This window comes from Cibotium barometz, chromosome 39, assembly GCF_041138505.1.
Source record: "Cibotium barometz isolate CiBa-2024 chromosome 39, ASM4113850v1, whole genome shotgun sequence".
NCBI lineage: Eukaryota > Viridiplantae > Streptophyta > Polypodiopsida > Cyatheales > Cibotiaceae > Cibotium > Cibotium barometz.
The window spans coordinates 39386848-39412197 of record NC_141084.1 but is presented as its reverse complement, the minus strand read 5'-3'; the positions used below and the strand labels follow the sequence as shown (position 1 = coordinate 39412197).

At 45.5% G+C, this 25350-nt stretch overlaps 1 protein-coding gene across 4 annotated transcripts in view; it reads left to right on the top strand.

Moving 5' to 3' along the window:
* Positions 1–304: 304 nt before the first annotated feature.
* EDA14 (embryo sac development arrest 14) overlaps positions 305–25350 on the top strand; it is a 60998-nt gene continuing 35952 nt past the window's right edge. The window contains exons 1-3 of one of the 4 annotated variants that reach the window (XM_086778713.1): positions 305–485; positions 615–672; positions 760–850. In XM_086778713.1, coding sequence (XP_086634839.1) covers positions 617–672; positions 760–850 — 147 coding nt within the window. In that variant the 5' untranslated portion in view covers positions 305–485; positions 615–616. Of the gene's footprint in view, positions 486–611; positions 673–759; positions 851–25350 lie in introns of all 4 variants that reach the window. The other 3 variants (XM_086778712.1, XM_086778711.1, XM_086778709.1) reach the window with 3 other exon arrangements.

The following is a 25350-nucleotide window of genomic DNA, read 5'->3' as shown; positions in this document are numbered from 1 at the left end:
TACACTGTTTTGAGAAAATGAATGTAACTAGTTAGCAATTGCTAGCAATACTAGTGATTATGCTTGGGATGGGAAGCTGTGAACCATGGGCCAGATATCCCCACTAGGTTAGACAAGAAGTTGTAACATCTAACAAAAGGAATAGTTGCTAGCTTAGTGGTAAAGTTAGATGGCCTCAATCCTAGAGTAGTGGTTTAAATCCTTTGCAAGCATGTATGGCCTCATAAGGCATAAAGCTTGTCTTATGACCTGCTCTATCTACATGTGAAACCGCACACTAAGGTGTACTTGGATAAGAATTATGGATGATTAGCCTACCCAAACTTGGCATATACCTTAAAATTGAGGGGCATTTGCCACTCAGCCCTAGTTTAGAAATGTAAGAGAGAGGTAATAGACTGAACCTTAGAGGAAAACCTTACAAACTGGTTCAACACACCTTACAAACTGGTTAACACAGCTTCCGTTCGAGGGCTTCGCTCGAGGTAAAGAGCTGAACTTTTGCTTGTGTTAATGATATGCTCATCTGAAATCCGTTCAAAAAGGGAGAAGAAATCCTAATGATGGTATGCGTGTATTTTTTGTTGCTTGCCATTGATTACTACGATCAGCAGGCATGTCGTCTTTGAGGAATGCTGTCAAACGGCGCGCGCATAAAGAGCGTTCTCAGCCGTGAGTTAAAAATCACTCGTTCAGCAGTCTTGGTTTGCAAAACTTTAGATTAAACATCTGCTGTTTTCTGTTTTCTTTCTTTTACAGAAGTGAAAGACAAAAGTATGGCTTGCTGGAGAAACACAAAGACTATGTTCTTCGCGCCCGTGACTTTCATCGGAAAGAAGACGCCATTAGGGTAAGCAGCCATGGGTTAGCAAAGTTTTACATTTTTTAATGTGGGAAAAATGGACACGACGTGGGCGGCCTTAGGATCATGTACTGATATTTAGCATAGATTGTTATCGCTTTGATGTTTCACATATTCATTAATTAATAAATATCATTTCAAGTACATGATCTGTGAAAATTATATGCATCAATGTAGTTCTAATGTAAAGCACAATGGGTGGGTACATCTCAATGGGTCTACTGACTCAGAAATCGTCGGGTCAAAGGGATTGTATAAATTATAATGACAAGAAGTACAAGTGCCAATTATTTTCTTTTCTCCTCTTTAACTATATTAGAATACAAGTGCACCTAATAATCAATGTAAAAACGTTGTATCTTTTTAGAATGCTATTCACAGTGGCAGATCTTTTCTGTTCAACTCTATTGAAAGACTGTCCGCTTCTAATTTGTCTTTTCTAGTATGGTTGTACATGACATCTAGTACATGCACATAACAAGAAAAGCCATAGGTACTACGAGCCATGTTCGATAAAATTTGATCGACACACAGAAAAGTTGCCATGACCTACGTACTAGGATCACTCTTTGAAATGCTTCTCAACTTATGAATTAGTGTGGGAGAGTTGGTGCCCTTTCTCTCCAAAATCTATAAAATCAGGGAATGAGCCCTTCCCTTTTGATATTTGAACAATTATTTTGAGAGCAACAATCTGGACCAATTACTTTGTGTACACATAAATTTGCTACTTAGAAGCCCATGGCGAATTTGTCCCATGGCACCCATGATTCTCAAGCAAGTTACATGGTGGTGAGCTTTCAGCAGCCCAAAGGCCTTCTTTGATGTTCAAGAGGCGGACATAGCATATGTGGTGCATGAGACCAAGCAAAATAGCATGGGTACTGTGAGTGTGCTGTCGGCATCGCATCTCTCTTGCGAATACTAACACGATGGGCTCTTTTACAAAGTCAATCATGCCATGCATGGATCCAATCAGCACGAAGAGCTAGGATGCATGAAAGCAAGCAACATAGCAAGGGTGGTGTGAGCATTAATTCAGTGAGGGAGGACGCCAAGAGTTATTTCTGTCAGAATGCACAGTGGAAATGAAGACAACTATTGTAGAGAGCAATACACAGATGCAAGAGAGAGAGAGAAGCTAGTGTAACTCTGCTATATACACCAATAAAATCTTGGAATGTACAATGAATAGTGTGGGGGGGCAAGGGGCCATTTTATATGGCCCCAGGTTGCCAGTCGGTCAGCACTAACACAGTTGATAGCAGCCCACGACCTGTTCTAGCCTAGTCGGCCAGGGCAGAACATCAATTTGGGTCAGACAGCAAATGGAGGTAGCCGACAGCCCTCCCACACCCAGAAAGAAATGGAAAAAATACATGGAAGTGAGGAAAAAATGGGGACACACCAAAACTGGGCGGGCACACCCACAACAAAGGCCCTGACATAGTGTGCAGACAGGAGATGACTGCTAACATCCTCTCTCAGCTCTTGGATGTGGAACTAACCCCAATGAGCTGGAGTGCCGCCGGAGCATAGCCTGAGGTAGAGACTTCGCAAAGAGGTCCGCCGCATTGTCCTCTATCAAACAATAAAGAAGCAAGATGTCACCAGCCAAGATCTTCTCACGAACAAAGTGATATTGTATCTCTATGTGCTTGGTCCGGGCATGGAAGACTGGGTTTCGAGCAATAGCAATACAGCTCTAGTTATCGCATTGGATGACCGTGGGCTCCTTCTGTGGAAACCCAATCTCGCCAAGCAACCTCGCAAGTAGCCCGGTACTATGCCTGTGTTGATGACAAGGCAATAGTCGGCTGCCTCTTGTTGCTCCATGAAACCGCTTCTAAGCCGAGGGAAAAACTGTAGCCTGATGTGGATCTCCTCGTGTCTGGATCACTCCAACCTTGGAGTCGAACTTGTTCCTTCATGTCACCTCCAGTGGTGTAGAAGAGTCCAAGATCCTTCGTACCCTGCAGATATCGTAAGATCCACAATCTTGCTGTCATGACCCTGTGAAATTGGTACAGCACAAGTGTGGGCATGGTGGTCGGTGAGCAAGATAAATATTTAATTGTTCATACTTGGGTGCCCGGACAAAAGGTTAATGTGTGGACATCCCCAAGTGTGAAGGGAGACCAAGGGATTTACTATTCTAATGTTTATAACCTTGGGTGGCCCCTAGGCATAAGTGGCCCCTAGGCATAAGTTTTAATAAACTTAAAAGGACCTTAGGGCCTTAGGATTTTTATGGAGAGAAGGGGCTACTCCATTTTTGGAAGTACACACCTCTCTCCCTTTTTTCTCTCACTTGCTTTTAGAAAGAGCAAGGCGGTTGGCAGCGTGGAGAGGAAGGCATGAGGGATTCTCAAAAACAAGGCGCTTAATTCTCTGGAGGAGGGTCGCGTGAAGGGATACGTACAGGGTTGCTTGGCTGGTTCTCTCCATAGGTATACAGTCGGGCTGGTGCAGGCGGTTGCAGGACAGTGGGTACACAGTGAGATGGGCGATGAAGACTGCAGGCGCAGCCTGAAACTCTCTCTCTCTCTCTCTCTCTCTCTCTCTCTCTCTCTCTCTTCCCCTCATGTAAGCTCTGGAGGGCAAAGGCGGGTGGCTGCAATTCAGGACAGCATACACTATACTCTCAGGGCTGGTGTTTTTTACGAGGATTGGACTGAGGGACAGCAGTGTACTTGCTGAATATCTTTCTCTCTCTTTCCACTGGCTTACAACTGCTTCAGAGTTGTTTCTTCTGGCCCTTTGTGAGAGGAGGGGTGTGGAAGTTTGAAGGGTGGAAATAGAGTTCGATTGTGCATTTGTTGTTTGGCTGAGTTTGAGGCTAAAATAGAATCAAGTTCATCCTGCATGGCTTTGTTCCAATGCACATTGTCTCGTGCATCCACAAATGAATCAGGCTCATCATCATCCTGTAAACTAGCGCGGCCATAACCATATTTAAATCCATGATGTGTGCATGCTCATTGGTCCGTGTCTCCCTACGAGTACGGCCAGCAAGAGGAGCCTCTAGATGGCTGTCCTGTAATGTCCTCAAATACCATCTAGGTATATGTCTAACCTGTGGAGCCCGTTGCCCCATATTTGGCTCAACTCCTGGCTCAAATCTCCTGCTGAATTTCTGCACCACCTTCATGATTAGCTGGCTGCCCTGCACCCTCATGGGTTGAATCACCAACTGTGGAATGAAACTCCATAGGTAGTAGGCCTTCAAACACATCATTTTCAGCCTGATTTGCATCATAACTAGCCATGGATAATTCTGATTTGTAATCAAAAATTACATCTCGACTAATGAATATCTTCTTGGACAGTGGGTCATATAACCGGTAGCCCTTGCTCTCACGGCTGTACCCAACAAAAATACATTTTGTGGCTTTATCATCCAACTTCCTCCTCAACTCTTTGGGTATGTGTGCATATGCAAGACACCCAAAAGTACGAAAGTGTGATACCGAAGTGCCAAATCCCCATGGATCCCCTCGTGATCGATCTTGGTTCGAAACTCGAATCCTGCAAACAAACGAACAAACAAACAAGCAAGGGGGTGCAGGCCTGACTCACCTCCCAACCATGACAGCCGTGGGCGAGCCCACAGTCTTGGCTGTCCCCACCGAGCCACGAGCCGAGCTAACTAGGATGACGTACCGACCAATCTCCTCCTCGCGACATCCCATACCGCCACGAAGCTGCCCTTGGGGCCTCGAGATTGCTGCCGGCCTTGGCTGCATAAAGCAGGTGCACGTCTGCACTAGATCCAGGCTCCAAGACCATAGAGCTCTCACAAACTCGCGAGACTATCTCAATAACTAACCTTGGCCACCCTTTTATAGGCTCTTGGCCGGTCATCGTGCGTCCACACTTGGCCTGCCCGCCCGTCCATACTTGGGTGTCCGCCCGTTAGTATTTCCCTAACTCAGCTCGTCAATCAGCCTGCCTAGTTTCAAGCTTCCCCAAGCCTCGAAACTAGTCTTGCATGCGTATAGCACACGGTAGATACACACTGTGCACATGACATACTCCCCTTCTCTAAGAGCTCACTCTTGAGCTCACTAAAAAGCCAGGGTAATCTCTCTGAAGAGTAGTCAATGTCTCCCATGTAGCGTCCTCCTCAACACGATCCTTCCACTTGATCTTGTATTCCGTGATAAGCGTATTACGCAGTCTTCTTTCACGAAATCCGAGAATCTTTTCAGGTTCATGCGAAACAAATGTCATGTCCTGGACATCTATAATTTCTTGAGGAGTAACTAACTGATTTGCTCCACCCAGTACTTCCTTAAGTCTACTGACATGAAATACAGGATGAACTTTCACATGAGAAGGCAAATCCAATTCATATGCAACTGAACCAATCCGTCGTGTAACACGAAATGGTCCACAGTATCTAGGGGATAATTTCGGAGATCTACCTGTTCGTAAAGTCTCGAAATCTTTCGGAACTCGCAAATACACCATCGTTCCTTCAGAGAACTCTCTGGGTGAACGATGTCTATTAGAATAAAACTTGTCTCGGTCTTGAGCACTTCTAATAGATTCCTTCGCAACTTGTAACATTTCTTGCATATCTTGCAAAAAATTACGTGCTGCATCATGCTGAAGTCCTGAGAATCCTATTGTAACAGGTGATCTAGGTTGAAAACCATACATAAGCATGAAAGGACTAAACCCTGTACTCGTATGCTTAGTACTGTTATATGCAAATTCTAACATAGGAAGATAATCCTCCCATGAACTCTGTCTTTTGGATACATATGCCCGAAGCATATCCTCCAAAATCTGATTCACTCTTTCAGTCTGGCCATCAGATTGAGGATGATCTGAGGAACTCAAATTCAAAGTTGTTTCCAACTTCTCAAAAACAAGTTTCCAAAAATCACTCGTAAACTTAGAGTCCCTATCACTGACTATGTCCTGCGGTAACCCGTACAGTCTAAACAATTGCTCGATAAACTGCCGAGCTAATTGCGTAGCTGTAATAGTCTTCCGGGTCGGTAAAAATCTAGCCATTTTTGTCAAGCGATCTACCACAACCCAAATAGAATCATGGCCTTGATGTGTTCTTGGTAATCCGGTAATAAAATCCATGGAAATACTTTCCCATTTATTACCTGGGATTTGCAAAGGATGCAACAACCCAGCCTGTCTAAAGAGTTCAGCTTTATTTGCCTGACAAATTTGACACTTGAGTGGAAAGGAAAACCGATGCATTTTTCCCAAAATGCATCCTTCACATATGTGATCTGGAGGCTTCTCCATAAGAGGTAGGTCTGTCAACATGTTATGTCGCTGCAGAAGCCTAAGACTACCAAAATTTACATGCCCCATGCGGGCATGCCATAACTCCGCATCAACCATAGCTGGAGTAAGAGCGAATGCATGATAAGCAGACTGATCCACTGGCTGAAATGCATCCAACTGATAGAGTCCATGACATGATGTACCAGTAAGCATCAAGGTCAAGGCATCAGCTTTGTCTCTGACCATGCATTTGTCATCATCAAAGTTGACTTGCATACCACACTGTGCTAAAGAAGAAATGGACAACAGATTCTTCTTTATCCCTGGTACATATAAGGCATCTGTAAGGCGAAGGATAGAGCCATCAATGGCTGTGAGCTGAATCTCCCCAATGCCACGAACTAGATATGAAGCATTATTGGCATACTGAACGGACTTGCCAACAGGGGCAGGGCTTACATTACAAAACAAATCCATGCGAGATGTAATATGCTTTGAAGCACCACTATCAATGCTCAGTCACACTGAGTGCCTGTGAAGACCAAGAGGCATCATAACTGCATGTGTACAAACAGTAATCCCTGTTTACAACAAAGGAAGCAGTCTCCGGAGGAGCTTTAGAGGCATCGTTTACAGACATCCCAGACTCCTCCTCCTCCTCTTTGGCAATCCTCTTCCTACACTCTGTGATGTAGTGACCTGGCTTTTTACAGTAATGGCATTTGCCTTTCTTCTTGGGCTGTCCATGTATCCTGAGATGAACCACCATTACCTGAATTCTGATTTGAACTCTTTGGCTGAAACTTGCCTTTCCCTTTTTGACCTGTCACAAATGCTTGTTCAGCACTTGTGTTCAGCAACAAGTTCCTGATACTTTAGGGGCTCAATAGCATTCCTCATGCTAAGGTTCAAAGAGGTATGAAAAGCCAAGTAGGAAGTTGGCAAAGAGTTTAAGATGGTGGATACAAGCTGTGTCTCAGGAAAAATCTCATCCACATTGATGAGTTGCTCTCTCAAATCCTACAGCTTCTTCAAGTGGCTAGACACATCATCTCCTTCATGCATCTTCTGGTTTTCCAGCTCTCTTTTCAAAAATGAGATCCGTGCCTCATTACGAGCAGCATACATTTGCTCCAAAGTCACCCATGCATTCCGTGAAGAGCCAGCTGAACAAATATGAGGTATAATAGACCTCTGTACTGACAATGCAATAAGTGATAAGGCTTGTGCATCTTTGGCATCCCATGTCTTCTGGGCATTTGTTCTTTGAACAGGCTGTGGCTGAACCGGTGCCTGTGCTTGTTGTCCTCGTCCACGAGCACCCCCTTGAGGAGGAGTCTGTGGAGCCAATGGACCTAGACGTGGTTCATCACCACTAACAAAATCCCAAAGACCTTTTGCCACGAGCACATTTCTCAGCATGAAACTCCACAAGGAGTAATTCATGCCATCGAGCTTGTCTTCCTTAGACAAGTACGTGAACACATCACTCTGCTGTTGATTTGCCATTATGCCAGTGCACAATGTTGTACCTGTGTATCAAAAAACCCAAAAACAACCACCCTGAAAGCAACTGTACTCCACTGAATACAACTGACCCAAATATGCTTGCACTCTCAATCCTCTGAATGTGCAAAACAATGCACCACTGACTGAGTAGAGCAACAAAAGGGGCTCACACAGTGCCAAAATGCCCAAAATTTCTGCACCCAAAGCCTTGCAAAAGCCTGTAGAGGTTTCTTTGCAAGAAAACCTCCCTGTATCTGCCAGAAAAACTTTCACAAAGAAAACGCCCAAATTTCAAAACATGTAAAGCTTTTAAACTTTACCCATGTGATTTTGCAGGTACTGGTCGGCTGTAGGCTGTACGGAACAGCTGTCCGGAGCAGTGTACGGAGGAGAAGCGGTGACTGTATTGCTGCAGGTATACACAGCAGGTGCTGGTCGACTGCTGTCTGCTGTATGGAATAGCTGTACGGAATAGCCGGCGCCTGTATGGACAGACATCTGGCCTGTACGGACTGTGCGGTTGTCTGTGCAGGACTGTACGTGGGCTGGACGGCTGTCTGTGCAGGACTATACCACAGATGAGTGGCGAGCTGTACGGGCAGCTGATGGCGAGGGCCTGTACGGGCAGCTGATGGCGAGCTGTACGGACAGCTAATGGCGAGCTGCAGCTGATGGCAAGGTGATGGCAAGGGCCTGTACGGACAGGGCAGGCGAACCTGCTCTGATACCAATATGTAGGGAAGAGTGGTTAGGGTTAGGGTTTTGGAAGACACACCAACAGGAAGCGTGTGTGAGAGAGAGAGGAACACGTTTGCTCATATGATAATAATAAAAAGGAGTACAGTAGCCACATATAAAAGATGTGACCTAAAGTGTGTTCACATGGTTCGGCCATAAACTGTGCCAGGTGGACCAAACTACTTATAAACCACTATAAGTGAAACTAAGCTAAACTGGGGAAAAAAACCTCCACTAACTGAAGTAAAAAGTGCCCCAGTAACCTACTGATGATCACTAGCACTCCCCTGGGTGCATACACAGCATAAAACCCAACAAATAGCTAGAGGAAAGCCATTGCTGAAAATTTCAGCAAGATGTCAGACACAGAAGATGATGATGAGGAAGAGCAGGAGACCTCTCCAGAGAGAAATGAATCTGAGGATATACTTGCAGGAGAATAGGCTGCAGAAGATGCACGTTATGAGGATGTAACGGAGCCAGAAGACATGCCAAGTCAGGAGGAAGATGATGCCCAGTTTAAAGCTCGTTTGGCAGGGCAGTGGATGTGTTTATGCCGCTCACACAAAGTGAGAAGTTTGCTGAATTTATGAGAGCCCCTTCTGGACCTAAGAAGAAGAAGAAGAAAGAGCGTTCTAGGAACCCACCTCAGGGCAATCGTGGTGCTGCCTTCCCACAGGATCCTGCTTTTGGATCGTTTCCTAACATGTAGAACACTTTTGGTGCAAACCCACAGAGTTTCTTTTTTGGACAGCCACCTATTCCTCAGTAGTCCATGCATCTAGGCTATTTTGGCGGTGGTTACGTGTTCCAATCTATGATTGGGGGATACCCTCAGGGAGGCATGGGAATGCAAGGGAATTTTGGAGCTAATTTTCAGCATGGTATGCAAGGGAATATGTATGGGGACATGCAGCCTGGAATGCAAGGAAACATGTATGGGGGCATGCAGCCCGGTATGCATAGTGGTATGTTTGGAAACATGGGGGGATCAGTAGGAATGCATGGTATGCCAGGTGTGGGAATTGGCAATGTTGACCCTATGATGGGCATGAATGTGGGGGTAGCAATCTTGTGAAGCCACTTCCTTACGATAATCTAATGCCTATGGGTAAGGCGAAGGATTATAAGGAAGGGGGAGCTGAGCCAGGTGGTGAAGAGACTGAGTTGTGCAGGGCATGGGGCAAAGTGAGAGATTAGAATGCCTTGATTTTCTTTGACACAGGTGCTAGAGCCAACTTTATCTCACCGGATTTGGCTGGCAGATTGGGCCCTATTATTGGGAAGCTAAGGCTTCATGTGCAGGGTTATGTGGACAATGAGGAGTTCTTTATCATGCCACTTGATGGGGGTGATGTTTTGTTGGGTATGCCATGGTGCCATAGAGTACATGCGGTGGTGGATAGGTACAACAGGAAGATTAGTTTGACTCATAGAGGGAAAGAGCATATTTTGGATGTAAAGCTTACGGGGAAATTTGTTCTTATTGTATCGGCTTCAGCCATTTCATCAGTAATGAAAAAGCATCTTTCCGCGTACTTGGTTTTTGTAAAGGATGCAAAAGATGACGAGTCTAAATCTAATTTGTCTATGTTAGATAAAGACAGGACTGATTTCTTATGTGAGTTCCAAGATTATTTTTCCGAGTCATTGCCAGGAGAACTTCCTCCGAAAAGGCCAGAAGATCATGCTATTGATCTGATCCCGGGGAGTACCCCACCAAATAGACCGCCGTGCCGTGTTAGTGTAGCTCAACAAGAGGAAATTATGAGCCAGGTAAAGGAGTTGTTAAAAAAGGGGTTGATTCAGCCTAGCTCATCACCCTTTTGCTCACATGTGCTCTTAGTGCAAAAGAAAGATGGTTCTTGGCGCATGTGTATAGATTACAGGACGCTAAACAAGAACACCATCAAGAATCGATTCCCTATTCCGAGGATCGATGACATATTGGACCGCTTACAGGGCTCCACAATCTTTAGTCAGATAGATTTGAAAAGTGAGTATCATCAGATACGCATTAGACCCAGGGATGTGCATAAGACAACATTTCGAACCACTTTTGGGCTATATGAGTTCTTGGTCATGCCCTTTGGTTTGACAAATGCTCCTGCCACATTTAATAGGATGATGAACAAGATTTTCCGGCCTCATAGAGTATTTGTGGGCACATTCTTTGATGATATGATTGTGCATTCACGCACAGAGGAGGAGCATAGGAAGCATTTGGCCATTGTGTTTGAAGAACTCCGGAAGCATAGGTTGGTCATTAATGGCAAGAAGAGCGAGTTCTTCTTGGAAGAGATACACTTCTTGGGGCATATCGTGTCTAAAGATGGAGTCCGTATGGATCCTTCGAAAGTGGAAGCAATTCTCAATTGGCCAGGTTTGAGGACCGTGCATGATGTACGCAGCTTTTTGGGCTTATGTTCCTATTATAGGCGGTACATACGGTATTTTGCTGAGATTGCTTCGCCCCTTCATGCTGTAACAAAGAAGGGAACTCCGTTTCGATGGGCTGATCGAAAAATTGCAGCCTTTAAAAAGCTTAATGAAAAGCGTACTTCGAATCCCGTATTGGTATTACCGGATCTCCGAAAGGCTTTTGTTGTCCAGTGTGATGCATGTGGGAACAGCATTGGGGCAGTTCTCATGCAGGAAGGACATGTGATAGCCTATGAGAGTCGTATATTACAGAATGTCGAGAAGCATTTACAGGTTTATGAGAAAGAGATGTTGGCTGTAATTCACGCTCTTTCTACATGGAAACACTATTTACTTGGGGCTGATTTCACTGTGCAGACAGATCATCAGACCTTGCATTATTTCCTCACGCAAACTAAACTTTCTGAGAAGCATATGAGATGGGCCAACTTTCTGTCTATGTTCCACTTTCAGATTGTTCATGTGGAAGGCAAAAAGAATATTGTGGCAGATGCATTGTCACGCAAGCCACAGGTCTCAGCAGTTTCACTTGCTTATCATCATGAGCTTGATGAGATGAAAGAGCAGGATGCCCAGGATGAGGATTTTGGAAGGGTCTATGATCAGATGTCCGAGGGTCAGCGGCATGATCATTATACTCTCAGGGATGGCTTTTTGTCGATGCATGGTAGACTGTGTGTTACCAGGCAGTTTTTACGACTCAAGGTTATGATTGAAAGTCATGCTCCACCGTATGCAGGTCATAGAGGTATTGATGCCACTGTAAAAGCAGTTGAGGCTTTCTTTTATTGGCCGACCTTGAGAAGAGATGTTGATGCTTTGCTAGGCAATGCATCGTATGTCAGAAGGTGAAGTTTGATCGTCAGAAGACACCAGGGTTACTTCAGCCTTTACCTATTCCAGATAGACCATGGGAGAGCATTGCCATGGATTTTATATTTGATCTTCCGAGTACACAAACGGGGAATGATGGCATTTGGACTATCATATGCAGGTTTAGTAAGCAGGCTCATTTCATTTCCGTGCGTAAGACGATCAAAGTTGCTCACATGGTGAAGTTGTTCATGGCAAACATCTTCAAGTATCATGGCATGCCTTCATCTATCATTAGTGACCGTGATCAACGGATGACGAGTTTATTTTGGAGAGGGTTGTTTGACAACATGGGTACAACTCTCAAGTTTTCATCATCGTTTCATCCACAGACAGATGGTCAATCGGAAGAGGCTAATTCCCTAGTGTTAGATCTTCTTAAGTGTTATGTGTCAGAGCACAAGCAACAATGGGAAAAGTATCTTTCTTTGGTGGAGTTTGCTTATAACAACACCGTCCATACCTCGACGGGCAAGGCGCCTTTTGAGATTGTGGAAGGAGGGAAGAAGGTACCACCTATTTTGCACACAAAGGATAAGATCTTTGAGGCTGACCAGTATGTGGAGAACATGGATGAAGCTTATAGGAGAGTTAAGTTGGCACTCCAGAAAACTCAGCAAAAGCAAAAGAAAGCAACAGACCGTCACAGACGTGCATTAGAGTTTGCATTGGGTGATTGGGTTCTTTTGCGATTTGAGAAAGCTAGGCTCAAAAAGATGAAGACTAAAGAGCGCTTATTCCCTAAGTTGAGCATGCGCTATTATGGACCTTTTCAGGTATTGGAAAAGATTGGTGAGGTGACCTATCGTTTGAAGCTACCAGTTCACTAGAGGATTCACAATGCATTTCATGTGAGTCTACTTAGACCTTTCCGTGGGGATGTGCCTAAGGATGTATCAGATGAGGCTCAGCCGGAAGTTGAGGAACTTGATGAGGTTCTTATTCCAGAGCAGATACTGGCACATAAGGAAAGAAAGGTACGAGGTAAAGTTTCTTGTCGCTATCTTGTGAAGTTCAAGAACTATTCACCGATGGATGCGAAGTGGATGGAGGAGGGTCACTTGGCAGATTCACCTCAGGTTTTTGAGTTGGAGCCGACTCTTGCTACGGCTCATTTAGGTTTAGCAGAGCATGGGTCTGGAGCATTGCCTGATGCTCAAGAGGTGGGTAGCACCTCCACTCCCTTGATACAGACAGACTCAGATGACATCTAAAGGGCGCTTGGCGCAGCTTTTGTCTCACCCGAAGGTACTGATGGCTGACCGTACATCTGTTTATGGGACTTCTATGATATATGTGTACTAGTCACATTGGATGTTGTGGTTGAGTATGGTTCACAGTGGTATACAACTTAAACTATTACTACACCATTGGTTTGCAGTGAATGTTGCTACATATGCATGGCTTAGAGAGATTGGGACGCTGATCTTGCCATATTGTACTTTTCACTTTGGATGTCTTGGTGTATCACCAGATTGCAATCGAGGACGCTTGCCATTTTTCAAGAGGGGGGTATGTCATGACCCTGTGAAATTGGTACAGCACAAGTGTGGGCATGGTGGTCGGTGAGCAAGATAAACATTTAATTGTTCATACTTGGGTGCCCGAACAAAACGTTAATGTGTGGACTTCCCCAAGTGTGAAGGGGGACCAAGGGATTTACTATTCTAATGTTTATAACCTTGGGTGGCCCCTAGGCATAAGTTTTAATAAACTTAAAAGGGTCTTAGGGCCTTAAGATTTTTATGGAGAGAAGGGGCTACTCCATTTTTGGAAGTACACACCTCTCTCCCTTTTTTCTCTCACTTGCTTTTAGAAAGAGCAAGGCGACTGGCAGTGTGGAGAGGAGGAAGGCGTGAGGGATTCTCAAAAACAGGGCGCTTAATTCTCTGGAGGAGGGTCGCCTGAAGGGATACGTACAGGGCTGCTTGGCTGGTTCTCTCCATAGGCATACAGTCGGGCTGGTGCAGGCGGCTGTAGGACAGCGGGTACATAGAGAGATGGGTGAGGAAGACTGCAGGCAGGCTGTTGACAAGGCAGCAGGCGCAGCCTGAAACTCTCTCCCCCCCCCCTCGTGTAAGCTCTGGAAGGCAAAGGCGGGTGGCTGCAATCCAGGACAGCATACACTATACTCTCAGGGCTGGTGTTTCTGACGAGGATTGGATTGAGGGACAGCAGTGTACCTGCTGAATATCTTTCTCTCTCTTTCCATTGGCTTACAACTGCTTCAGAGTTGTTTCTTCTGTCCCTTTGTGAGAGGAGGGGTGTGGAAGTTTGAAGGGTGGAAACAGAGTTCGATTGTGGATTTGTTGTTTGGCTGAGTTTGAGGCTACGATCATGGAACAGCTAGATGCGTGCTCAAAGCTTCCCTGTTGCATTATCTTGGTTGATTAGAGGAGACAGCAGTGTGTTGCTTTTGTGGGACATAGATCTATGTGTGTATCCTCTATGCTAAGACCAGATTGGACATGCAGGTTTCTTTTCCTTGACTGGCTTTGTTGTACTCAGTTAAGCTTTTCCATTGAATTTGAATAAAGATATACCGAAAGGGGCGCCACGCTTTGGGGCCAACAAGTGTCGTTCTCCTTTTTGTTTTGGAGTTATTTGTTTATTGTCTAGACTACAATTGGATTTGGGTGATTGCTAGTCTACCGCACTTTGGTTTCTACCAGAGGCCAGTTTCACATGCGTCCCAATGAGACTTCAACGGCGTCTGCATGAATGAGCTCAACAGTCCCATAGGAAAGCTCAAGTCGAATCTGGTGTTCAGCAACCAGATCAATGAACCAACCAGCTTTCGGTACAGAGAGGCATCAACTAGCTCACAAGGATCATTCACTGTAAGCTTCGTGTTCGGGTCCATCGGCGATGTGATAGGCTTGTAGTTCTCCATCCCAAAGGCCTCAAGCAACTCATGAACATACCGTTGTTGAGAGACAAAGAACCCCCTCTGGGTTTGCCAGATCTCCAATCCTAAGAAGAAGTGGAGTAAGCCTAAATCGGTCATCTCAAACTCCTTTGACAAGGCAGCCTTCGTCACTTCAATGTGCTCCATATGACCGCTGGTGAGAATGAGGTCATCCATATAAAGGATGATCAACGTGACCATGCCGCGTTCGCGAAAGAGATAGGTTGGGATCTGCAACCGATCTTTGAAATCCAGTCCGTAGAAAGAAGGAATTAATCTTCTTATTCCAAGCCGTGGGAGCTTGCTTAGGAGCATACAAGGTTGTTGCGCAACTTGTAAACCATCCCCTTTGATCCTGGAACCTCAAAGCTTGGAGGCTGCTCAACATCCTCTTGCAGGTCACCGTTACCTTGAACCGAGCAAAAGCTTGGTCCTTCTGTGAAAGGAAATAAACCCATGTGAATCTGGAGCAATCATCAACAAGTGAAACCGATCCCGTCAAGTGGGAATAGACTCCGTTGGACACCCACACGCGTAATAGACTCAAGTGGGAATAGACTCCGTTGGACACCCACACGTGTAATAGCACAACTTAATATCACAATTTGAAACGGACAACTTAATAACAACTGAAAATTGAAATGAAATGAAATATTGATAGATGGACAACAGCACTGGCCGACCCCCCCTCAATATATGATATATTATTGGGAGTATTTAACAAATACAATGCTCCATGGGTTCAATGAACCAGATGATGTCTTTGTACAACTGAGATGAATACAGTACCAAACAAGAGACTCGAAGTAGATGTTCGAAGGAGAGCGACCACTTGAGTGGTCTAGTCTCTACGGTCCTATGCCTTCACTGGTATCCGCGGAGAGCGCCTCACTGGTGTTCCAGGACCACGCACAAACAGGCGCTCCCGTACTAACGCCTGGCTCTCCCGATCTCGGCACCTTTGGACCGTGGTTCTCCAAAAGCTTGGACTACCCGGCACCGAACGGGTGTTAGCGATAGAGAGAATCCTTTATCAGATTTACAACAAAGTTCTTTACTTAAATCTGAATTCACTTACTTGTAGCTCGCAAATGGAAGACAAATCTGAATTCACTTACTTGTAGCTCGCAAATGGAAGACAAATACCCGAGGTGTTTGTGTGCAGCTACTTGAGAGGGACACCAAGGCGCAGCAGCCTGTCGAGGAGGAGGAGGAGGAGCTGCCTGTGTAGAAGGTGTAGCCACCTAGGAGGTGCAGAGCCGCCTATAGCCGCCTATGGAAGGGAGGTGCAGCCACCTGCAAAGGATGAAACAACCGCCTTTGGAGAGGAGAAGGTGTAGCCGCTAGTTGAAAAGCAAGCGTGGCCTGCTGGAGAGCTAGTGTAGCCGCCTGAGGGGTGCGGAAGTCGCTTGCTATGACCGCCTGCAGAGGAGAAGAGGCAGCCGCCTGTTGTGGCGCAGCCGCCTGCTGGGCAGAGGGAGCAGCCGCCTTTGGAGAGGAAACGCCTGGCTACAGCTGCCTGCAGTGTAGAGGGCAGCTTGCTGGAGAACAGGCGCAGCCACCTGCAGAAAGCACAGCCGCCTGCTGAGCCGCCTGCTGTGATGCTGAAACTGCCTGGCTGTAGGAGCACAGCTGCCTGCTATGGCCACTTGCAGAGGAGAAGGCAGCCCCACGCAGCCTGTAGAGGAGAGTGCAGAACCGGAGAACAAACGCAGCTGTCTGCTTGTGGAGGTGGAGATGGCGCAGCCTGAAGAGGAGGAGACGATCGCCGGTTCTGTCCTTTTTCCAGCGGGGTGGTCGCTCTCTTTTGTAGAGATTGGAGAAGAGTTACACGACCACAGTTGGCCGGCTCCCCAAGCTTGCATGGGGGCGGCCAACTTCAAAGTGTGGTGTGGGTAGGTGGCCATGCACCCACCCCCACACACATAAAGGGTTAAGTGTGGCTCCCCACCTTGGCCCATATGTGGGTGCTCATAATGGGTGCCCACTTTTAAATGAATGTGAACTTACAACCTTAGAAAATGAAAGGTTAGAATTAAAACTATTAAACCAACAAGTGCAATACACTTACCACTTGTTCACACGCAACAAAACTCGTCAGAAGACAGAACAAACTCCACGACTCACTGGTAGGCGTTCCCGCTCAGTAAGTGGCACGTCAAGCAGGCAAACACAAGAATACAAGTCATGCGAAAACAGTTTCTAACATGCAAAACATGAGTGCATGTGCAAATAGTATCATGGACATATCTCCCGTTCATGGAACAAGTACAAAACATCTGTCGGCACAAAAATGGCACGACAGAAAACATAAATCTTGGTCTTCCTATGGAGTGACAGTCCCATAGGTAAAACACAGTTCCAGGCACGAGCCTCCCTATGGAGTGACAGTCCCGTAGGCAAGACACGGCACAAATACTGGCTCTTCCATGGCATGACAATCCCATGGATAGAACACAGTCCAGGTCATACACGGGTGGCACCAGTCTGGCTCCCGTCCATACGACACCATCTTGCTAACACACGGGTGGAACCAGTCTAGCTCCTGTCCATGTTAAGCAAAAATACTGGCCTCTTCACATGAGACACCGACCTGGCCTCAAGTGAACGAGAGACAAAACTGGAGATGGACCAAATGGTCGGCCAATTGGTGACATCCCCCCGGGCTTCTAAAGAGTTGTCCTCAACTGAAAAGCCTCAAGATATGCCTGTAACAACTGTGGGTAATCAGTAAAATAATCCTCATTTACCCACTTTGCATCAATGGGCAAATAATTTTTGAACTTCACAAGGTATCTCCTGGAAAGCTTTCCTGCAGGTAGCTTTTGCTCCTTGTGAAAGACAATCTGTTCTGGCTGGAGGATCTCCTCAAGCTCATCAATCTTTGGCGGATCTTCTGTGACGGGCTCGTCAGGATCTTGCCCCACATATTTCTGAAAAAAGACTCACATGAAATGTGTTGTGAATCTTCCAGTGACTAGGTAAAGCAAGCCTGCATGACACTTCATTGATCTTTTGAATCACCTTGAAGGGTCCATAATAGCGAGGAGAAAGCTTAGGATATGATCCTTCTTGTCTTGGCCTCTTCCGAAGCCTGGCCTTCTCAAATTTCAGCCAAACCCAATCACCTTCTTTGACTTGCATGTCCCTTCTATGCTTGTCAGCAGCCATTTTATGCTTATCTTGAGACCTTGCAATGGCTGTCCGTACCTGAGCAAAGGCTACATCCAAGTCACGAACATATTCATCAGCTGCAAAAATCTCATCCTTTGTACGAAGGATGGGTGGCAATACAACTCTGCCATAAATAATCTCAAACGGAGCCTTTCCTGTGGAGGCATGGATCGTGTTGTTGTAGGCAAACTCAACAAGTGGAAGATACTTCTCCCATGCAGTCTTTTGATCTGCCACATAACACTTCAACAAATCCAACACGGCTGAATTTGCAGCTTCACTTTGGCCATCTGTTTGGGGATGATAAGCTGATGAAAACTCAAGTTTAGTACCCATGTTATCAAATAAAGCCCTCCAAAAGAGGCTCGTAGTCCTGGGATCTCTATCCCCAACAATGGATTTAGGCGTACCATGATGCTTGAAGATATTAGCAAGAAAAAGCTGTGTGGGAGAAACAGGAATTAGGGTTAGGTCATGTGGGAGACATACACAGAGAAGAACAAGGGAGAGAGAGAGAGAGTTGTGGGGATAAGTCAACTCATGAGGCATGAGAGTGTGTGACTCCCCTATCACACATGTATATTGCACAATTAGGGTTAGGTCATGTGGGAGACATACACAGAGAAGAACAAGGGAGAGAGAGAGAGAGTTGTGGGGATAAGTCAACTCATGAGGCATGAGAGTGTGTGACTCCCCTATCACACATGTATATTGCACTAGTACACATAGTGCACTTAGTACATTAAAAGTACTAAGTGTACTATGTACTATAACTTATGGGCTTGTACACACTATAAGGGTGGGCATAACGCCTTTACCCCAACAACCTCCCACTTAAAGGCAAAGTGCCCTTAAGTAAAGGAAAAGAAAAATCAGCATGTACATGATAATATACAAGGCCATATCAAGGCTGAAACTGGCCTCATCCAATGCCCATCAAGTGTCTGCAATGAGCAAACCGCTCCGGAGGCAAACTCTTTGTCAACAGATCAGCCGGGTTGTCATCCGTGTGAATCTTAACAAGCTGAATTTGCTTGTTCTCTATCACCTCTCTGATGAAGTGATACTTCACATCCACATGCTTCGTCTTTGCATGAAAGACAGGGTTCTTTGCCAACTGGATGGCACTCTGACTGTCACAATGCAACAATGGAATATCCCCTGTATAACCCAAATCAACCACTAACCGAGATAGCCATAATGCCTCCTTGCAAGCCTCTGTGGCTGCAATATACTCGGCCTCTGTAGTAGATAAGGCTGTGCACTTCTGCATCCTGGATATCCATGACACAGCACCTCCTGTGAATGTAAACACATAACCGGTAGTAGACTTGCGGTTATCTGGATGACCGGCATAATCCGAATCCGTGTAACCATGCACTAATGCATCCTGTTTGCCAAAGCAAATGCACATATCCTGTGTGCCCTTCAGGTATCTCATGACACCTTTCACTGCTTCCCAATGCTTCTTGCCAGGGTTGGCCATGTATCTAGAAACCACTCCCACTGCAAATGCAATGTCCGGCCTAGTAGCAACCATGGCATACACACCATATTCCTGCTTGAAGCCCTTAGCCACTAACCTGGCTTTGTATCTTGGCTTTGCATCTGGTGCAACTTTGAGCCTGTAAACCCACTTGCATGGCAAAACCTTCTTGCCTGCAGGCAAATGCACCAACTTCCAAGTTCCATTTTTATGCAGAGAATCCATCTCTGACTTCATGGCACGCTCCCATAGAGCCTTGTCTGCCCTTTGTAAAGCCTCCTTATAACATGAGGGCTCCCCACAGTCAGTAAGCATCAAATAGTCAACCCCTGGAACAAACCTGTCAGGGGCTCTGGAGGGTCTAGTGGACCTCCGTACCCAATGACCATCATTTGCAGGTTGCTGTCCAGCCTGCATATCACCCATTGGTGGCTCCTGTTCCATGCCATAAGGCTGAAATATCATGCCCGGTATCTCCTCTAACTGTGGTATATCCATAGGGATATCTTCTGCCATCTCTGGCTGTCCATTTGGACCATTTTCAGCACCATTTAAGGGCTGGTTTTGCTGCTGTAATGGCTGATTTACAGCCCTTGGTTGTTGTCCATGATGTCCATCATCATCAAAGATGACTCTGCCAGGCTCCTGTTGCCTTGCAGGCTCCTTATACATGCATGTTTCATCAAAAATGACATCATTGCTGCGTATGATCTTTCTATTCACGGGATCCCAAAGTCTATACCCCATTTCACCTCTGTCACCATATCCTAGGAATATGCATTTGTGAGACTTAGGATCAAGTTTGGTGCGCATTTCCCTGCGTATGTGCACGTACGCAACGCAACCAAACACTCTCCAGTGCTTGTATGACGGAGGCTTCCCTGTCCATACTTCTTCTGGCACTTTCCCACCAAGCCTCGTGTTAGGTGACCTGTTTATAAGGTGAACAGCTGTCATAACAGCTTCAGCCCAAAAACCATGAGGTAATGCAGCATGTGACAACATAGAACGACCTTTTCCTGAATGGTCCTGTTCATCCTCTCTGCTGTCCCGTTTTGTGGAGGATCATAAGGAGTAGAGAGCTCCCTCTTGATGCCTTTAGCATCACAAAAGTCCTGAAACTGTTTTGACATATACTCTCCACCATTGTCGGAACGCAAAGCCTTCAGTGTTTTGCGAGTTTGATTCTCAACAAGAGCAACAAACTTCTGAAACACTGAGAATGTATCACTCTTCAAACACTGAGAATGTATCACTCTTCAAACGAAGAGGATAGACCCACACCTTGCGTGTGGCATCATCTATAAAAGACACAAAGTATTTTGCCCCTCCCAAAGAAAGGTGAGGCATCTCACATACATCTGTATGCACAAGCTCTAACTGAGCATCTTTCTGTCCAAGAGCTTTCTTGTGGGGGCACTGCAGTTGCCTGCCATATATACAATGCTCACAAAACTGAAAACTTGAAAACTTTAGAGAAGGCAAGTAACCCAAACGAGACAATTGCTCCATTCCTTTGACACTCATGTGTCCCAACCGGCTATGCCACATAGAGATTTCCGGCAGCTCGGTTGCATTTACATTAGCATGGTGACAAACACCTGCATGCATAAAGTAAAGAGTGTCCACCTTAGAGCCTCTGGCAACAACCAGTGAGCCCTTACTAATTTTCCACTTTCCACGACCAAATGTGGTAACATAATCAGCATCATCAAGCTGTCCAGTAGAAAGCAGATTCTTCTTGATCTCAGGCACATGCCTGACATCATGGAGCATAAGCTGTGAGCCATCTGAAAACACAAGCCTCACATCACCTCTGCCAAGAATCTTGCATGCATGGTTATCACCCAAATAAACCACTCCTTCATTGCTAGCAGTATACCTGACAAACAAGTCTCTGCAACCTGTGACATGAAAGGAGGCACCTGAATCAATGATCCATGAGTGCATACCATGACCACCTGTAAGAAGTGAATGGGCATCAAGTGAAGACGTAAAGAGGACCGCATCCTCACTGCCACCTGCATGTGACACATTGATTTCTTCAATCTTGACTCCACTTTTGCCCTTTGGCTTTACATCTTTGGCTTCATCCTTCTCTTTGTCTTTGCCTTTTCCCTTTTCTTTTTGATCATTTTTCCATTTGTAGCATTGCTTTTTAATGTGTCCCTTCTTGCCACAATAATGGCATTCCAAATCCTTTTTGGAGCGAGACTTGCTCCTTCCCCTTTCTTGGCTTTTCCCCCTTTGCTGGGATCTCCCACGTGCATTCATTGCATTGGACTTTCCAACAGAGTTGTTTTTCCTGTTCATCTCTTCTTGAAGAAGAGCACCCTCAACATCTGCATATGACAGCATAGCATTCGAATTGCTAGTGGCTGTCCTGAATGTGTCCCAACTCTCTGGCAAAGTGCATAATAGAAAAGTGGCTTTGAACTCATCGTCCATTGCCAACTTTTGATTAATGACCTGGCTGACAATACCATTAAACTCATTTAGATGGGCTGTCATAGACGCCCCTTCCTTCATCTGAAGACCTATGAGTTTCTTCAACCAATACACTTTGCTTGAGGCACTTTGTTGGGCATACAAGTCCTGCAATCTTTGCCACATTCCCCAAGCTGTCTTCTCTTCACGAATGCTGAAAAGTAAAGAGTTTGACACAGACAACATGATAGTAGATCTTGCCAGCTCATCCATATCTTCCCACTCTTCAGCAGTAAGAGAAGCGGGCATCACACCCCTTTCTTTGATAGGCTTGTGCTGCTTTTTCTGGAGCAACACATTGTAGCACTGGGTTTGCCAAATATCATAATTATGCGAGCCTTCAAGCTTCTTGATGTGAAGCAATGAAGAGCTCTCACCTGCAGTTGCCATAGCAAAATGCAACCTGTCAATGCCTGACTCCCTGCAAAATGTGCAAACACTGCACCAAAAGCACACAAAGTGCTCACAGTTGTTCTCCCAAGCTTTATCTCCCACTGCGGAAGCACAAATGCAACTTTTCTCCCACTTTATGTGATGAAATCACCAAAATCTGGTTGCTGCAGATTTTGGACAGCACCTTAAATGTGCTCTGTTGCCCTTCCAAAGTACTGTACAGCAGTACCAAGTGCTCACCAATGATGTACCAAACCTGTACCGACAAGTACAGCAGCTGAAATTGAACCTTTTGGTCACTCAAAACAGTGTACAGCCATGCCAAAACATGCACAAAGCTGTGCCAAATCTGTACCAGCAGGTACAGTAGCAATAAATGCTCTTCTGGCTGTCCAAATGAGTGAAAATCAGACTTTGACAGTCCCGAACACTGCATAAAACAGTCCCGAACAGAAATTGGGCAAAAGCCCCTTGACTGCAAGCTGATTTTTGAGGATTCAAGGCATAAATGTCTTGCCTGCTGCTTTGCCAAGCTCAACAAGCATACGAACTTGAAAAGCCCCTTGATTTAAGATCAATTTTTGATCAGACATGGTACATTTACGCACATGAAGGCATCCAGAGTGTTCACGATGCTTCCCCCTGGCCACATATACATCAAATACATGAAAGCCCCTTGATTCACAGGCACATTGAGTGCTTGTAAGGCATCAGCACATTATCCACAGCATCAAATGCGATCGCGTGCATGCAAATCAACCAAATCGGCACAAAAGCCCCTTGATTTGCACTGCAATTTGCTGCAATTTTGCCCAAATGTGCGATTTTTCACATCATACAGCATGTATGAGTGCTTAATTGCACAATTACATCAAAATCCCCAAATTTCGACATCCAATTTCTTGCAAATTGATCCTGATTGTGACCAATGTCCTGTAAATTGATCCTGATTGTGACCAATGTCACCCAATTTTGCCAATTTTGCTCAAAATTGAGCAATTCGACACCTGTATCTGCCCAATTGTTGATTGTACTTGCTCAATTGCAAATCCCAAAAAAAAATTGAGAAAAATACCTTGTAATTTTCTGATTTTTCTTCAATTTGCAGGCTGAATGATGATTGCAGATGCTGTTGCAGGAGAGGGGGGCAATTCTAATGCTGGTGCTGCTCGTGTTGATGGAGATGCACCTGCTGTGCTGCAGATTTAGATCAGCTGCAGGTACTGTACGGGCTGGGCTGCGTAGCTCTCCTTGCAAAACGCTTGGCGTAGATTGATGTTTCCTTTGGCTCCTACGCTTTTTGTGGCTACCAACGCTAACGCGACGTGCGACTCATAGAGGTGTTCGCCTGCCTTCGCCTAGTGCTCGCTACACGTGTTTTGTTACCACACTCGCCTGGTTGCTACACGCGACAAGCGTGTTTTTATTGACGTCGCCTCTTCGCTCACGCCCAGCAGCCAGCTTGTATGTTCGCCTTCATTGGACGCCTGGCTCTGGTTCGCAGCCTGCTTCTTCGCTTGATTGGCTGCGCCTGACTCCTTGTCCGCCTGGCTGCTGTGACCCTGATGCAAGCTGCTCACGCTGAAGGGCCTTGCTGCGAGTGTTGATGCCTTGCACTATTTCTTCAGTGCTGTGCGCTGCTCAGCGCTCTCTGCCCACAGCTGTAGTATGACAGCAGCAAAGCAAGCAGCTCGTTCAGCTATCAAGGAGAAGAGGGAAGAGGGAGGGATCACTAAGCTCTGATACCAGTTGTGTGGGAGAAACAGGAATTAGGGTTAGGTTATGTGGGAGACATACACAGAGAAGAACAAGGGAGAGAGAGAGAGAGTTGTGGGGATAAGTCAACTCATGAGGCATGAGAGTGTGTGACTCCCCTATCACACATGTATATTGCACTAGTACACACAGTGCACTTAGTACATTAAAAGTACTAAGTGTACTATGTACTATAACTTATGGGCTTGTACACACTATAAGGGTGGGCATAACGCCTTTACCCCAACAAAAGCTTTACCATATGATCAACTTTAATGGTTTTCTTGACGGGCAAGAAATGAGCTTGCTTGCTGAACCTGTCCACAATGGTCCAAATAGCATCATTCCCATGCTGAGATCTAGGCAAGGCCATAATAAAATCCATAGTAATACTTTCCCAAGGTTGCGAGGGAATAGGCAATGGCTGAAGCAAACCTGGAGGTTTTTGCCTGTCAAATTTCACTGTTTGGCAAGTAATACATGCACGTACATAAGCCTCAATGTCTTTACGGATGCTTGGCCAAAAGAAATATCTCTCAATCATGCGTGTAGTGGGAATGATACCTCTATGACCAGCATAAGGTGTAGCGTGAAATTCCTCCATAACCTTTGGACGCAAATCCTTCACGACGCATAGGCAATTATCCTTCATAAGATAACCCTTGTTGATAACATAAGAGGCATGTGAGTGACCAGTCCATACATGGCAAAAGTCAGCATCCAAATGATACAAATCTCGCATAGCAGATAAGTCCCCATGAGAGGCCACTGAGACTACAGCCACATGAGGCCTCCTGGATAATGCATCTGCCACCACATTTTTCTTTTGTGGTGGAGTATGCACAATCTGAAAATGAAACATGGAAAGAAAGTTTGCCATTCTCATCTGCTTCTCTGAAAGCTTTGTTTGAGATAAAAAGTATCTCAAGCTTTGATGATCTGTCTTGACTACAAATTCAGCCCCAAGAAGATAATGTTTCCATATCTTTAAAGCATGAATTACAGCCAAGAGCTCTTTGTCATAGATATCCATATGAAACTAAGCATCATGCAAACAACGGCTCTCGTATGCAACTGCATGCCCTTCTTGATTTAGGACAGCCCCTATACAATCGCCACAGGCATCACATTCTACTACGAATGATCTTTGCAAATCAGGAACAATCAATACAGGTCCACATATGATAGCATGCTTGAGTTGCAAGAAAGTATCCTGTTCTTTTGAAGTCCATTTAAAAGCGGTTTTCTTCTTTGTGAGATCATGTAGAGGGGTGGCTATCATAGCAAAATGCCTATGAAACGCCTATAATATGAACATAATCCCAGAAAACTACGTACTTGATGTACGATTTGCAATTCTGACCAATTCCGAATGGTCTCTATCTTTACAGGATCCATTGTTACTCCATCTTTGGATACAATGTGACCCAGATAATGTATCTCTGAAAGGAAGAACTCACTTTTCTT